Source organism: Medicago sativa, chromosome 5 (assembly GCF_051527215.1).
Source record: "Medicago sativa cultivar Bolivia chromosome 5, Bolivia_mono, whole genome shotgun sequence".
NCBI lineage: Eukaryota > Viridiplantae > Streptophyta > Magnoliopsida > Fabales > Fabaceae > Medicago > Medicago sativa.
The window spans coordinates 51,568,472-51,585,000 of NC_140753.1; the positions used below are offsets into that span (position 1 = coordinate 51,568,472).

General features: G+C 33.2%; 4 protein-coding genes and 1 long non-coding RNA gene across 17 annotated transcripts in view; 4 read left to right on the top strand and 1 right to left on the bottom strand.

Annotated features, from left to right (window-relative positions):
• Positions 1-77: 77 nt before the first annotated feature.
• LOC146922831 (uncharacterized) overlaps positions 78-16,529 on the bottom strand; it is an 18,027-nt gene continuing 1,575 nt past the window's right edge. The window contains exons 2-10 of one of the 13 annotated variants that reach the window (XR_015012595.1): positions 11,879-11,949; positions 11,656-11,783; positions 11,199-11,256; positions 10,959-11,082; positions 10,378-10,478; positions 8,889-10,271; positions 4,139-4,211; positions 3,933-4,026; positions 78-455 (exon numbers count right to left, since the gene is read on the bottom strand). This is a non-coding gene — a long non-coding RNA (uncharacterized LOC146922831). The remainder of the gene's footprint in view (positions 456-3,932; positions 4,027-4,138; positions 4,212-8,888; positions 10,272-10,377; positions 10,479-10,958; positions 11,083-11,198; positions 11,257-11,655; positions 11,784-11,878; positions 11,950-16,529) is intronic. The other 12 variants (XR_015012601.1, XR_015012598.1, XR_015012597.1 and 9 more) reach the window with 12 other exon arrangements.
• On the top strand, positions 455-3,569 carry LOC146922832 (replication protein A 70 kDa DNA-binding subunit E-like). Its single transcript, XM_085715631.1, has 11 exons — positions 455-989; positions 1,070-1,337; positions 1,428-1,524; positions 1,599-1,720; positions 1,818-1,902; positions 1,984-2,116; positions 2,222-2,376; positions 2,479-2,596; positions 2,688-2,867; positions 2,973-3,053; positions 3,183-3,569. The coding sequence occupies exons 1-11, from the start codon at positions 840-842 to the stop codon at positions 3,369-3,371; spliced, it is 1,578 nt and encodes a 525-aa protein (XP_085571757.1). The 5' UTR covers positions 455-839; the 3' UTR covers positions 3,372-3,569.
• On the top strand, positions 12,540-14,230 carry LOC146922833 (uncharacterized). Its single transcript, XM_085715632.1, has 2 exons — positions 12,540-13,122; positions 13,213-14,230. The coding sequence occupies exons 1-2, from the start codon at positions 12,662-12,664 to the stop codon at positions 14,228-14,230; spliced, it is 1,479 nt and encodes a 492-aa protein (XP_085571758.1). The 5' UTR covers positions 12,540-12,661.
• LOC146922834 (uncharacterized) lies at positions 14,266-15,619 on the top strand. The gene has a single exon (XM_085715633.1). It carries the CDS (start codon positions 14,266-14,268, stop codon positions 15,493-15,495), a length of 1,230 nt encoding a protein of 409 aa, XP_085571759.1. The 3' UTR covers positions 15,496-15,619.
• LOC146922835 (uncharacterized) overlaps positions 16,213-16,529 on the top strand; it is a 973-nt gene continuing 656 nt past the window's right edge. Inside the window, exon 1 of the mRNA XM_085715629.1 lies at positions 16,213-16,529. This exon is cut by the window's right edge and continues 656 nt beyond it. Coding sequence (XP_085571755.1) covers positions 16,286-16,529 — 244 coding nt within the window. The 5' untranslated portion in view covers positions 16,213-16,285.

The window sequence follows — 16,529 nt, forward strand, 5'->3', positions numbered from 1 at the left end:
TAGCATTAATGAATATCCAAAAAGAATCTACAATATAAACATTTCAAAGGTTCTCTATTCACAAAGTACACGTGTCATTCCTCAAATGAAAGCTTTTCTCACAAATCATTAATTATTTTTGAATATGGCAATTCTCAATGTCATCCTTCAAATACACTATGTTCTCACAAATTATTAATTAATGCTTTTTAAATCTGTCAATTCTCAATGTCATCCCTAAAATAGTTGACATCTCACGTATGCCATAATCAAATTGCACCTTTCATGTAAAATAGTTGACTACATGAGATCACCACATACAATCCGCATTCAATTAATGTTGTGTACATTTCACGTATGCCATCATCATCAAATTGCACCTTGCATATAAAATAGTTGACTAAATGAGATCACCAAATACAATCCGCATTAAATTGTCATCAAATTAGTGAACAAACTTCAAATTCCATTACCTCCTGAAAATGAAATCAAAACAAAATTATATGCAATCAATATATGAGCTGAATTTTTAAAATTCATTAAAGCTGATAATAATTCTCTGTCTCCTTTGTCTGCAAAAAAGGTAATTTCTGGTCTCCTAATTAGTACCTTTTAAAGAATTGTTTGAATGCCACAGTTTTTCTGAATTGATTTTGTGAAGTCAACTTAATTCAGAGACAAAATTCCCTCCGAAACAAGATGCAACATAATGTAAAGACAGTTAAGCCCCAGTGGTGTGAAAATGCTATATAATAGGCATGATATTGAGGACCATTGTTCACCTTTTCCTAAACGCCCTCACCTACAAATCCTAAGTCCCTGCGCATCTATTTTTCCTGTCCTATTGAAACCTAAGCGTCATGCCTCCCAAAATCGACTTTATATCTGAAATTAGCCCAGTTAACGAGAATTGGAACATTGTTGTTCGTGTCATTCGTTTGTGGTTGGTAAGGGATGTTTCACGTGACAGTCATCCATTTTCCCTTGACATGATCCTCATGGATTCCACTGTAAGCATCATATTTCGATATTATTGTAATTTACGTACCATTTTTCATGTCATTTGTTAACCTATTGTCATGTGTGATAGGGCAACAAAATACACGCTACTGTGCGTCGGACTTTAATTTATAGGTTTGAAAAGGAGCTGAAGGAGGATCACGTGTACTCGATGTCTGGTTTTGGTGTTGCTTCAAATGGTGGTTCATATAGAACCACCAAGCATGAGTATAAACTGAATTTCCAGTTCAACACTAAGGTTAAAATATGTGATTCCAAGAAGGTTCCTTTTAGCATCTATCCTATTGAGAGTCCTGCACAAGTTTTTGCTGCGGATTACAATACTGATTATTTGTACGGTAAGTAATGTCGTATTGTTTGAATTGTTTTTTAATTGCACAATTCGATTTTTTAAATCTAACTATGATTTATATTATTTGATGTTCCAGACATCATGGGAATGCTGACCGGGGTTGGAACTCAGAGGGAGTATGAACGCAATGGTGTAAAAACGAAGATGAATGCTATTCAGTTGGACTTTGATGGGTTTGTGTGCCTAAAATACTCTAATTGATGTTTTAATGAATCATATTTTAATTGTGTTATTTTTTTTTTTACAGTTTCAAATTCAAAGTCACCCTCTTTGGACAATATGTGGATGAACTAAATGCTTTTGTCGCGGCTGGCGAGACTGAAAACACTGTGGTTGTTGTTTTGATGGCTAAAATCAAGATATGGCAGGGTAGATTTGTCTCTGCGTTTATTTTAAATATGACATGTTCAATTTGATCAATAATTGAAGAATTAAATAATTATAAAAACAATTCACTTTTATGTAGGTTCTGCTACTGTTCAGAATTCTATATACTCGACCAAGTTGTTATTTAATCCAGATCTGACATTTGCAAAGGATTTGAAAAAAAGGTGACTATAGTAAATAGATATCCAATCAGTTACAAAATGTTCAAACTGTGTCCATAGTTACATGTTTTTGATGTCACGCAGGATGCTTGAGAAAGACGATTCCCCTTCTCCTGGAATTTGCTTGATCCAGGATCCTGCCAGGTTGAGTGACGAAGATGATTTCCTAAAAGTCACTACTCGAATAAAATTGGAGGGGTTGAAGGATTGTGGAGTGGTAATATCTTACAATGTTTGTTAGCCTTTTGGTAAAATTACTGTGTGATTTTATTGCAATCAAAATTTGTTTTTTTAATAACAAAATTTTATTCCTTTCATACAGGAGTCTGCTTTTGTTGTTTTAGCAACTGTCAAGTGTGTTCTTGATGCGGATGAGTGGTGGTACACTGCTTGTCAGTGCAACAAAAAAGTTATTCCTGATGAGAAAATGTACTATTGTTCTAAGTGTAACAAACATGTGGTGAATGTTTGTCCAAGGTAACTTACAGCACACATTCATCATTTTATGTTATTGATATACCAATAAGAGATGGGAGATATCTAACATTTATTCTCTGTAATTTTTAATATTTTTGTTAGGTACCGAATCAAGATCCGTGTAATTGACTCGACCGACTCGGCGACATTTGTCCTTTTTGACCGTGATGCAGCAAAATTATTTAAAAAAACAGCTGTTGAAATGATCGAGTCGGCTGGGGTACAGTGGCTAATTATATCTAAGTTTTTATTTGATTCATTAAACATGGATCGGGTGTGACACGTTTTGTATTTTTAATACAATAATGTAGGAAATAACGTCTGAAGTTGTGCCAGAAGAGATATCAAGCTTGGTTGATTCAACCTTTCTGTTTAAGGTCGAGTCAAACATCAACAATGATACCAGGTTTGAAACATCTTACAGGGTGAGGAAGCTGACAAACGATAAGGCATTGATTGAAAAGTTTAAGTTAGCAACAACCAATGTCAGCGTATGTAACAAAATACGCTATTATTTAATCTTTTTAAATATTACAACCACAACATGCAATCCTTCACTTATCGTTACTGATTATATTTGCTGGTTTGTACTGCAGGTCAGTGCTCCTACCGATGGTTCTTCTGTCGTTAACAATGATGTGGATAAGGGTAAAAATGCTGCAGTTGATGTTGCTCAGGTAACATCGTGGAGATTTGTTGTGTTGTGGTGTTTTTTATTTTGGTTGTATTCAAAATTACGTTACCCATTAATTTTCCATCATGTTTGATATGATACTCACATTTTGTCTTAATTTAATGATTTTCAGGACCTATTGCCTAAGTTTAGTGACACTGCATCTCCTAATGCTAAGTCTCATGATGTTGGAGCAATTGATTTAACTGTTGATTCAGTTGCAGAGACATCACTTAAGAGGTCATTCCCGTTTGAAAGCGGCAATTCAAGCAGTCCGATCCCGCCCAAGATCTTGAAGAATGTCAAAGTTGAAAAGGATTGATGTTTTGTTTGATGTTTTCAGCTGTTGGACTGTTTTCCCTGTCATTTCTTTTTCGTTTTCAGCAATTTGCTTTCATGCTTTACGTGTTTTCATTTTGAATAATTGTGTGACAATTGGCGACTGTCTTTCTAATTTGGTTTGAACTATTTTGTTTCATTTTGGTTTTTTCAATAAATTCTCATTCTATTGTTTACTTTTTACATATCTTTTCATTATACTACGTAAATACTTGCTTAAAGTTTTTATTGTACGATTTTTTGGTTAATTCAGAATTAAAAAATAAAGCCCAAATTTAAGCGATTACCTTATTACTGAGTTCAAATTTATTTCCTTACCTCACCGCCAAACAACAAATTTATTAGGACGATTGACCATACTGACAGGATATTATATACAAACAACAAAATCAGTTTAAGAATTCTTGGGTTCCATTTTATTCAAAAACCGCAGTTAAGAAAAATTGTTGAAACCAGTTGAAAATAAATCGCTATTACAAAAATAAGTGAGGCATGTATCAGCAATCAAATTTCAAACATATTCATATTGAATCGTATTACTTACCCCATCGAAAATTTTTATGTCCAACCTTTAGAAATCTTTCTAACCATAAGGAACGAGGGCCATGCATTGCAACTGATCCACGTTATTATATCCCCTGAAAATATTAATAATCCACTGAGTTACGTATAAATTATAAAGGAAACTATGTCAATATGCATAAGATACAATAAAGAAATTTTATCTCCATCTTGAAGCATATTGCTTACCCCAACGAAGACTTTTATCCTCAATAGACTGATTGGATCCTTTATCTGTCGTCGAACCACGTGATTATGTCACCTGATAATATTAGGATTTGTCAAAAACATAGCTCAGTTATCCATATACTTAGCATGCACAAACATTAGAAGACTTAATATAATCAAAACTATACATAAAACGCTTTTTAGAACATACGTAAAGCTTATATCAGAAATCAAATTTCTTTTCCCCTGGCATCTTTGCATTGAGGCATTATTACTTACCCCAATGTAGACTTTTATCAATATCGTTTAAAAATCTTCAAAAATACAAGGATTAATTCTACTATTATATGTAACATGTCCATGTGATTATGACTCCTTAAAAATATTACCACTGAAAGAAATTACAATTTTATTATAATATGAAAAACCTCAATTATCATATGAAATACTAGGCAAGTTTTAATTGCAAATCAAATGGATGTCATATACTTATGATGTACGGGAAATTGAAGAATTAATATAATAAAAAATACAATAGTAGTTAATTGTTTAGTTCCCTTTTGTTACAGAATAAGTGTCCTTTTAGGCTGTGGAATAAAACAAAAAAAAATCGCATTGACATTCTAATGTATTCAATCCAGGTAATAAACTATAGTTAATTCAGTGCGTATGTAAATATAATTATGGATTTCAGTCCTGATTATTCAACTATTGAGTCCTAGAACAATTATGCAGTCAAATCATAATTATTGGACTTTAATGCTAATTCATTTCTTCCCTGTATAAAATATCTCTACATTTTAGCTAAGCAATCACAGTTGTCCCTCGGTATATTTTTCTTAAAAAATAAAACGCTTTTTTAGAAGGATTAATTCCATTATTACCTGTAACATGTCCATGTGATTATGTCATCTTAAAAATATTACCACTGAAAGAAATTACAAGTTTATTAAATTAAAAAAAACTCAATTATCATAAGAAATGCTAAACAAGTTTCATTTGCAACTCAAATTGATGCCATATATTTATGAGGTACGAGATTTTTTTTTTTTTGAAGGAGAGGTGCGAGAAATTGAAGAATTAATATAATCAAAACTACAATAGTAGTTACTTATTCAATTCCCTTTTGTTCATAACACGTATAAGAACCTTCGCATAATTAATATACAAAAATACAAGCAGTGGAACCTACACGTTGTTACAGAATAAGTGTCCTTTTACGCTGTGGAATAAAACAAAAAAAAAATCGCATTGACATTCTAATGTATTCAATCCAGGTAATAAACTATAGTTAATTCAGTGCGTATGTAATCATAATTATGGATTTCAGTCCTGATTATTCAACTATTGAGTCCTAGAACAATTATGCAGTCAAATCATAATTATTGGACTTTAATGCTAATTCATTTCTTCCCTGTATAAAATATCTCTACATTTTAGCTAAGCAATCACAGTTGTCCCTCGGTATATTTTTCTTAAAAAAGAAAACGCTTTTTTAGAAGGATTGATTCCATTATTACCTGTAACATGTCCATGTGATTATGTCATCTTAAAAATATTACCACTGAAAGAAATTACAAGTTTATTAAATTAAAAAAAACTCAATTATCATAAGAAATGCTAAACAAGTTTCATTTGCAAATCAAATTGATGCCATATATTTATGAGGTACGAGAATTTTTTTTTTTTTTTTGAAGGAGAGGTGCGAGAAATTGAATAATTAATATAATCAAAACTACAATAGTAGTTACTTTTTCAATGCCCTTTTGTTCATAACACATATAAGAACCTTCACATAATTAATATACAAAAATACAAGCAGTGGAACCTACACGTTGTTACAAAATAAGTGTCCTTTTAGGCTGTGGAACAGAACAAAAAAAATCGCATTGACATTCTATACAAGTAATGAACTATAGTTAATTCAGTACGTATGTAATCATAATTATTGATTTCAATCCTTATTTATTCAACTATTGAGTCCTATAACAATTATGTAGTCAAATCATAATTATTGGACTTTAATGCTAATTCATTTCTTCCCTGTATAAATATCTCTACATTTTAGCTAAGCAATCACAGTTGTCCCTCGGTATATTTTTTCTTAAAAAAGAAAACGCTTTTTTAGAAGGTTTTTACTTATCAACTAAAAATGGCCCCAGCATTTGATTCAATCGTTGGCATCACCGATCAAAAGGATCAATGGTGTTTTATAGCAAGGGTTATAGGATTGTGGCGCTCAGTAGATTCTGAAGAACCTGCTAATACTTTGTCCATTGACATGGTTTTGATGGATTCCTATGTGAGTTTTTAAATATTTATGTAATTTCTTTTTCTGAACAATTTTAAAAATACGTCGTACTCCTATGTACACAATTTGATTTTTTTTTACATTGCAGGGGCATAAGATCTGTGCTAATGTTGGAAAAGAGTTGATTGACAAATTCAAAAATCTTCTCAAAGAGGATAAAGTGTATCTCATGTACAACTTTCGAGTTATGGTTAACAACCTTGAAGTAAAGCCTGCTGGACACAACTATTTTCTTCATTTTATGGACGAAACCAAAATCAAACCGGTTGATGATGGGTTGGCACCTATTTATTCTTATTTTTTCACTCATCCTGACGAGTTCCTTTCACATCGTTACAGATCCGAGGTTTTGGTTGGTAAGTTTATGGAAACTTACACATATTTTATAAAATATATAATTTATTAGAGATAATTAATTGTAATTTCAGAGCACTTACATTATCAGTATTTGTTTCAATTGGGGTCTAATTCAAACAATTTAATTTTGAATGTCGTAGATGTTATTGGAATGCTATCCAAGGTCCAGGTTGAGGATGATTGTTTAATTGATGGCAAAATGCAAAACGTTGTGTCAATGACATTACAAAACAATGAGTTTGTTCCTTTTCGTTTTCTATTCTCCCGTAAGAATTATTTAAGGACAAAACATTTAACGATCTTTTATGCTATTTTTGTTTTTTTCTAGACGATCTTTTAAGTGTATTCTCCATGGAGGTTGCATGGACAAGCTGAGTGATTTTGTGTTGTCTGGATCTTCTGACAATGCATGTGTTGTGATGCTGTTTGCCAAAATGAATTTGTGGAAAGGTATACAACGAAATTTTCTTCAAATATTTCTAACTTGGTATTTCATTGATGTCTTACATGTATCCATTTCAGGTGTACCCACTGTTCAGAATGCTGAACCCTATACCAAGTTGTTATTCAATCCAGAAATTAATGCTGTTGCAACTTTGAGGCATAGGTATATACTAAAAAACATATATATTTGTTATTTTTTTGTAATATCGATTCACTACTAAACTAAAAAATATTTTCATACCTAATAAATTATTTCTTTATTAAATTTACAGGATGAACGGCTCAAATTTTTCCCCATATAAGGCAATTTATGCAACGAATGGAAATACAAAGTTGCACGTATTGGACCTATGGGTGTACTCCACTGCTAGATCCACTGTAAATGATCTTAGCAGCCGCTCGGTGGTAATTTTTTTTACCCGTTATATATCTCTTAACTCAATTATTAAAATTTTCATGTTTTTTTTTGTAATTTTGCAACTACACACTAGATAAATATAATATTAATTTATTTATTAAATCGGTAACATGTAACTACATAGGGGTCCAAGTATGTTACGCTAGGCACAGTGGATTTGATCGACACAGATAATGGCTGGTGGTATGTCTCATGTAAGTGCCATAAAAAGGTTGTTCCTGACAATGGTATGTATTTTTGTCGGAGGTGTGACAGACACGTATTAACCGTCATTCCGAGGTAAGAATGAGAAACAAATAATCAATCTTTCGGTTTAAATATACTGTGCACCATTAATTTTTATTAGTGGTAATAAATTGTGGTATATTTAAAATGACATATTTTTTTGCATAGGTATAACATTAAGCTTCGGGTTGTTGACAATACCGGAACATCTATGTTTGTGATGCCTGATTGTGTGTCCGCTGAGCTCTTTGGTATTTCATGTGCCAACATACTTGAACAAGCTGGACAGGTAGTTTCGGACTTGCAAAGTTTTTTCACTGTATCTATTTGTTTAGTAATGTTTTTAAAATTTAAAAAAAAATTGTTCTAATAATATTGTCTTTTCTTTGGTGTAGGTAGACATGGCTACATATATTCCAACACAACTTACTAACATGGTTGGGAAATCATACCTATTGATGATTGGTGCTAGCATTCAGCCAATGACAGTTGGCGAAGAATTTTACCCAGTTGCTAAAATCACTGATGATGATGCACTTATTGATGCCTTCAAAATTCATCACTCTATTTAATAGGTCTGTTATGTCCTAACGTTTGTCCTAATGTGAATTAGTTTGTAATTATATTATTCATTTGCTTTCAAATTTTTAATTTCAAATTTTGTGAATAACATTGTATTGATGTGTACGTCTTTTTTTGTCTCATCTTCAGGTGGAATTGCCTTCTTATTCATGGAGTCCAAGAAAAACTATGGATTCATAAAATATTGGGACCAAATTTGATAAGAGGCTACTCTTTTGTTTAAATTCTAAGATTAATAATTGGTTTTCTACAACCATGTACTTTGATTTCAAGACTTTTTATTCGATCGTTTGTTACCAGTCCATTTCGTCAATTATCAATAAATTTATCTTTGTTTCTAAATTCTGTGTCGAAGGATTACAAAAAAAATAAATAAATCAATCAACAATAAATATGGCTATCCAAAGTATTAAAATCTCAGAAAATATGTGTACCTGCTTGCATATATTATAAAATTGCACGTGCCAATTTGATGTATTTTCGTAATTCCCACGTACGTATGATATTTTCAAGTGCAAATCCAAAACAAAATCAATGCACAAAAACAAGACGATTAAACATATGGTACAGATACTACTAAAATTTAGTCAGCACTTAAGTATTACATATACATTATAATAATACATTAATAATAAGAATAGTTCCTTTTTAACCAAATAAAAAAATTGTTAAAGTCATTAATTACTATTTCGTATATCAGATTGTGATTAATAGGACTTGACATCAATTCATTATTATTATTCTCTCAGAAAAAAATCAATTCATTATTATGGAAATATTTGAGCAATTTTTGTGTTAGTTTTTCTCTCGCCATTATTAGATTTGACATTTTTTTTAGGCACACAAGTTGACTTCGATTGTAATCTGAACTTTAAAATCCGACATCAATTATTCATTACGATCATAATGTTGTACTTTATTGAAAACCCAATTCTTCTATATATAGGTGCGTCTCTATTGGGAATAAGGTCAATCACAGCCATCGTTCACGCAGTTTTTTTCTTAAAAGGAATACATTTTTTTTAGGAAATTTTTAACAAGTATATGCAAAACATAAAAACACACATATGCAACTAGATGCATAAATCAGATCTAATAACTCATGTGTGTGTGATTTAGTTACCTGTGCTGAATGTACTAAAATTTAGTCAGCACTTAAGTATTACATATACATTATAATAATACATTAATAATAAGAATAGTTCCTTTTTAACCAAATAAAAAAATTGTTAAAGTCATTAATTACTATTTCGTATATCAGATTGTGATTAATAGGACTTGACATCAATTCATTATTATTATTCTCTCAAAAAAAAAATCAATTCATTATTATGGAAATATTTGAGCGATTTTTGTGTTAGTTTTTATCTCGCCATTATTAGATTTGACATTTTTTTTAGGCACACAAGTTGACTTCGATTGTAATCTGAACTTTATAATCCGACATCAATTATTCATTACGATCATAATGTTGTACTTTATTGAAAACCCAATTCTTCTATATATAGGTGCGTCTCTATTGGGAATAAGGTCAATCACAGCCATCATTCACACAGTTTTTTTCTCAAAATGAATACATTTTTTTAGGAAATTTTTAACAAGTATATGCAAAACATAAAAACACACATATGCAACTAGATAGTTACCTGTGCTGCATATACGTTAACAGAATTCCTTCCCACCATCAAGGTATATTTTGTTGTTTTAAACATAGCTTCTCACTATCAAAGGAATAATTCCTTCCCGCAGTATCACTGATATTGTCCATGATGGATAATTTGACCACAAAGGCTGCCAGAGCAAGAAGAAGAAGTATACTACAGAATAAACGATCAACCATCAACAACCAGAAAGGTGATTTCTATGTTATATTTTTAAGTTACTGCATATATTGCATTTACATTTTGTTAATTTTTTAATTACCTTGATTTGTAAAAACCTGTCAGATGCTTCAATCGGTAATCAGAAGGTTGATTCTACTCCATGCAATACATCAGACTTCAAGGGCAGAAGAACACCTCTTTCTGATACATCGAATAGTAAATTTTTTATTATCAGTCGACAATTCATACCCAATGTGCATATTAAATTGAGTTGTTTTTTTAGTTTTTTCAGACGTAAACTGCTTGAAATACATAAACAAACTGATTATTTATGTATCTCCGTTTATTTAAAAACATAATTAGCAAAATCTTTTATTCATGTAATTGTAACACATGACTGTATTGTTATCAACCACGACACACACTATATAATGTTTAAAACCATGACGACATTTAACTCATTTGTCGTTCAGATTTTAGAAGTGATCCTGCTCCAAAGAAATTGAATACATCTGTAGCAATGGGTACAAATTCTCTATATTTTCAGATGTTAACAGGTCACTTGCGAAAGAGCAAAGGTATACTTTATGTGTTATCTTCAAAAATAAATATTGTATTACAGTGTTATTGTATTATCACATCATTTATTAAATGTATCACATAACACAACAATTCTCATACCATTGTTCAATTCATTGTAGATGAAAATGCCCACCCCAATGTGTCTCCACCAGTGACTGGTGTAAACCATAATGAAGGTCAATTCAATTTGCCAGATTCGCGAAACACCTCAGGTAAGTGCTACCTTGCATTAACATAAGCAGATTTGAATGCAGTTAAAACCATAATTTAAGTATATTCAATGTTAATAACATTAATTAAACATAAGCATATGTATAAGATAGCAACAACAATATATACCTGTCGGCATATATGCAAATGTGTGTTAACCTAAAAAGCTTCGCGAAGAGATATCCTACTGACACAATCCAAATATCGAGAAATCACAACACAACTTTAGTGTATGTATGCATGTGTCAATACAAGGAAAAAGAAATACACATAAAATTCTACCTGCACCAACACTCATTGCACCATCCAATTCAGGATCTACACCATGTGTTATTTTTTTTCATCATAGACATTAATTACATACTTTGATATATTCTCATTTCTTTGACTATTTATGAAACTAAAAATTATACAGATCATGGGACATCACCCTTATCCGATGTTTACAACGTTAGGAGCAGGGTAAATTCAAAAAAGCGTCAATGTATACCTCAATATTTGATTTGGTTTAGTTAAACTTTATTTTATCAAAATGTGATTGTTGAACACTATGTGCAATATTAATTACATTTAAAGTTTAACATACCAATTTTTTTCTTTTTCTGTACAGACCAAAATACTGAAACGAATGCCACGACGCCAAGAACTCACTTCAATCATAACCAGTGTCAATTCAGTTCGTCCAGCTTGCAGAACTCCATATGTAAGTATGACCTAGCGGTAAAATAAAGACCTTTGTCATCAGTTCAAACGGCTCATTAACATGATGTTGAAATTTATAAGATTGATATGAGAAATATTATGCATACTATATAACATTTGGTTAAATCACCGTGATTATAGACTTCTATTATTTTCAATATTCCTGAATTCTCTGTTCCTGACAAGAAAAAAGAAACATAAGTTACTAAATAGCATTAGAATTAAATATTGATTATATTATATCCATTTTAAATAGCCAATCCTCTGGCACTACGCCGCAAGCGAAATACAAGTCAATGTCGATCGACGCCAGCGTTCAACACACCTACCACCTTGAACACATCGGGTATATAAGTTTTTTAAGTGTTTAGTTATTATTATATACATATATTCATCTTTCAACAAAATCATTAAGGAACCACTGTATGTAGGTCATGATACCACGCCTTTATCCGAGTTGATTAGTAATGTAAGGAGCAAACGACGGTGCATCCCACAACATCATAAACATAATCTACCTGCTGTAACACTTGATTTTGACCATTTATCAGACGATGATTTTACATTTTCACATATTCAAGATCCAGGTATTATGTCCGGGCCCGCATTTTTTAATGTGTGGTGTCATTATTATAACATATATCATACATATTTGACACTATTTGATAATGAAAATGAAGTCCGAAAATTGATTTACTATACAGTCCATAATATATTTTTATATTGATTTTTAACAGCTGATGATTTCAATCCTATGATCCAATCTTTGATTTATGAATCAGCGGAATGTGAACGTGAGTTTTTCATTGTAAATATATAGTGACCATGTCCTTTTTTTTTTTACATCTTATATTTTAGTTGTAGCTTAATAAATTTTCTTCATTAAATTTATGCATTTATTTCTTTCAACAGTTTTGTTGGATGTGGGTGATCCTGACCTGGTTTGTCGCAAATGCAAGTCCAAAATGTGGATTGGTGAACGTGTGGATGACCGGATCAATCCAGCAACTGCTGAGTTTTCAATGTGTTGCATGAATGGAAAGGTGGTACTTCCTTTTCTTACTAAACCACCTGAGCCATTGTACAGTCTTCTTAACGGAGATCACGTTAAGAGTAAACATTTTTGGGATAATGTAAGAGCATATAATAGCATGTTTTCGTTCACATCGCTTGGGGGTACGGTTGAACGAGATGGCAACGATGGTGGTGGACCACCACAATTCATCTTGAGTGGACAAAATTTTCATCGGATGGGTAGTTTGATGCCTGACGAAGGTGGTACTCCTAAATTCGCTCAATTATATATTTACGACACTAGGAATGAGTCTAAAAATAGGATGAAGTATTTCAGGTACATTTGTGGTTTTTTTTCTTTTCTGCATATTGATACTTATAAGCTCAACGATCGTATTTTAAAATTATTTATATATTTTTTTTACAGTAATGATGTTGGTTCAGATCCTATTGATCAGTCGTTGGTCAATAGCTTGAAGCAAATGGTCGATGGAAACAATTCTTTGGTGAAAAAATTTAGACAAGTCAGGGACCACGTTGAGCAAGGTGGTTCAACTAATTTTTTCATTCGACTTTTTGGTAATCGGACAAAGGATTCAAGGGTCCACAATCTTCCATCTTGCGATGAGGTAGCCGCATTAATTATTGGAGATCCAAACTCCATTGAGAAGGGAAGAGATGTCATTGTTAAAAATACTAGAGGGGAATTTGTAAGGTTGTACGAGACACACGTAGCTTTCTTGCCATTGCAATACCCTTTATTGTTCCCATTAGGAGAAGATGGATATCACACCAAAATAAAAATCTGCCAGGAGGAGTATGATAATCCTAATCGTACAAGGAAAACGGTTACGATGAGGGAGTTTATTTCGTATAGACTTCAGGACAGGCATGTTGAATTCGGCAATGTTGTTCGCTCCAGAAGATTACTTCAACAATTTGTGGTTGATTGTTATACCATGTTGGAGACTCAGCGTCTTACTTACATAAGGAATAATCAACAGACAATTAGGAGTAACATCCTAAATGGATTGCAAGAGGCCGTCACAAACGGTGAAACAGATTCAAGTGATATTGGTCGTAAAATTGTTCTGCCTCCTTCGTTCACAGGAGGAATGAGGTATATGTTTAACAATTGTCAGGATGCGATGGCAATATGTAAGAGATTTGGATACCCTGATCTCTTCATAACTATCACATGCAATGCAAATTGGAGGGAAATTCAAGATTACTTAAAAAAGAGTAATCTGAAGGCTTCAGACAGACCCGATACTGTTTGCAGAGTTTTCAAAATGAAGCTGGATCAGTTGATGGATGACTTGAAGAAGGATGAGTTGTTTGGAAAGGTTGATGCAGGTATGTATTTGCTAAATGTGTATGCCGTTGTCTATTGGTTTTTTTTTAATTATTACTGTTTTATCATATTCCCGATCACTCATAGTTAATTGTATGTTGTTTGTTTGTTGTATACATTTTAGGGATGTATACAGTCGAGTTTCAGAAGAGAGGACTTCCTCATGCACACATATTAATTTGGCTAGGTTCGGTTAATAAACTGAAGACTGGGAATGACATTGACAAAATAATATCAGCCGAACTTCCAGACAGTACTTTGTATCCGAAGTTACACAAAGCAGTAACGTCTTATATGATTCATGGCCCGTGCGGACCGCTTAATCGAGGATCACCATGCATGAAAAAAGAAAAATGTTCAAAGTACTACCCCAAGAAACTCCAAGCATCTACCACCATAGACGAGGAAGGATATCCAAGATATAAAAGGCGTGACACAGGAGTTACAACTGAAAAGAATGGAGCCAAACTGGATAACCGATATGTTGTCCCCTATAACCCTCATCTGCTAATGAGGTACGGAGGTCATGTTAATGTTGAGTATTGTAATAAATCTAACTCGATAAAATATTTGTTTAAGTATGTAAACAAGGGACCAGACAGGGCAACTATAGGTGTATCCACCAATCCTAATTCCGCTGACAAGAATAAGCCGGTTGACGAGATAAAACAGTACTATGACTGTAGATATGTCTCACCGTGTGAGGCTGTATGGAGGATTTTTGCTTTTGACATCCACCAAAAATGGCCTCCGGTCTTGAAATTAAATTTTCACCTTCATAATGAACAGTCCATCTTATTTAAGGGTGGTGAGCATACAGAAGCCGTTGTTAATCGAGGTGAAGCCCTTTGCACGATGTTTTTGGCTTGGTTCAAGGCAAATCGTATGTACCATGAAGGAAGAGATCTGACATATTCAGAATTTCCTTCACGGTTTGTTTACCTAAAATCTGAGAGAAGATGGCAGCCTCGACAGTTTGGTTACCAGATTGGTAGATTGCAATACACCCCTCCTGGTGTGGGTAATTTGTACTACTTGAGATTACTTTTAACTAAACAAAAGGGATGCATGGGGTACAGCTGCTTACGTACGGTAAGTGGCAGAAAGTACGATACATATAAGGAAGCATGTTATGCTCTTGGGTTATTATCAGACGACAAGGAGTTCATAGATTTAATTACTGATGCAAGCGAAACGTATTCTGGCCATCAATTGCGCAGTTTGTTTGTTCGTCTGATGGGAATGAGTACATTGACGAATGTCTTAGATGTTTGGAATGCAACATGGCGTTTGTTATCTGATGGTATATTATACCAAAGGAGAAGGGACTTACACATGCCAGGTACAAATATTTAATAGGTTGTTGTATAATAAATAAAGTATGGTTCATTTACAACATGCATTGACATTTATTTTTATAATTTTATAGATCTGCGAATTCCGGACGAGGATCTCAAGAAATTATGTTTAACTGAAATTGAAATGTTGCTGCGAACAAACGGAAGGTCGCTTAAAGATTACAAGTCCATGCCAAAGCCAGATTTTTCTACAATGGATGCAATGAGCAACAAGTTCATTGTCGACCAACTCAATTATGACAAGGGAGTTATGGGAAGGCTACATTCTGAACTTATGACCAAGCTAACAACAGAACAGAAGGCTGTACATGATCAAATAGTTAGCTCTGTTGAGTCTGGATCAGGTGGATTTTTCTTCCTATATGGATACGGAGGCACCGGCAAGACTTTTATATGGAATACATTATCTGCTGGATTACGGTCCAAAGGGTTCATTGTCTTGAATGCGGCTTCAAGTGGCATAGCGTCGTTGCTTTTACCTGGTGGACGCACAGCTCACTCTTCATTAAACATCCCTATTGAAATTAATGAAGCATCTAATTGCACCATAGATAAACAAGATCCCAAGGCTTTCTTATTCAGAAAAGCAAAGTTGATAATTTGGGATGAGGCACCGATGATGCATCGGTACTGTTTCGAGGCATTTGATAGGTCAATGCGAGACATTATGTCGTACGATGGTGTGGACAACACGCATAAACCGTTTGGTGGAAGTAGAGATTCTAGCAGCTACAATAAATGCCTCAAAATTGTGGAAGTATTGCAAGGTTTTGAAGCTTACGACTAACATGCGGCTGCGTGGTTCTCCAAATGTCGAAGAACAGCATGATATCAAAGAATTTGCTGACTGGATTTTATCAATAGGGGATGGTGATCAAAATGCTGACGAAAACGGCGAAATTGGGATCACAATCCCGGACGATCTACTTATACATGACACCGCTGATCCCCTACGTGCTCTAATTGATTTTGCATATCCCGACATATTACAGAATATGACCGTTGATGGCTTTTTTCAGGAACGTGGTATAC

What these genes read in the sequence shown, in the direction of transcription:
- LOC146922832 (XM_085715631.1), top strand. Translation starts at nt 840, where the DNA reads ATGCCTCCCAAAATCGACTTTATATCTGAAATTAGCCCAGTTAACGAG. An exon ending in TAGCAACAACCAATGTCAGC is followed by an intron (nt 2,868 to 2,972) that starts GTATGTAACAAA and finishes TTTGTACTGCAG; the next exon opens with GTCAGTGCTCCTACCGATGG. An exon ending in CTGCAGTTGATGTTGCTCAG is followed by an intron (nt 3,054 to 3,182) that starts GTAACATCGTGG and finishes AATGATTTTCAG; the next exon opens with GACCTATTGCCTAAGTTTAG.
- LOC146922833 (XM_085715632.1), top strand. Translation starts at nt 12,662, where the DNA reads ATGCATTTATTTCTTTCAACAGTTTTGTTGGATGTGGGTGATCCTGAC. An exon ending in AATAGGATGAAGTATTTCAG is followed by an intron (nt 13,123 to 13,212) that starts GTACATTTGTGG and finishes TTTTTTTTACAG; the next exon opens with TAATGATGTTGGTTCAGATC.
- LOC146922834 (XM_085715633.1), top strand. Translation starts at nt 14,266, where the DNA reads ATGTATACAGTCGAGTTTCAGAAGAGAGGACTTCCTCATGCACACATA.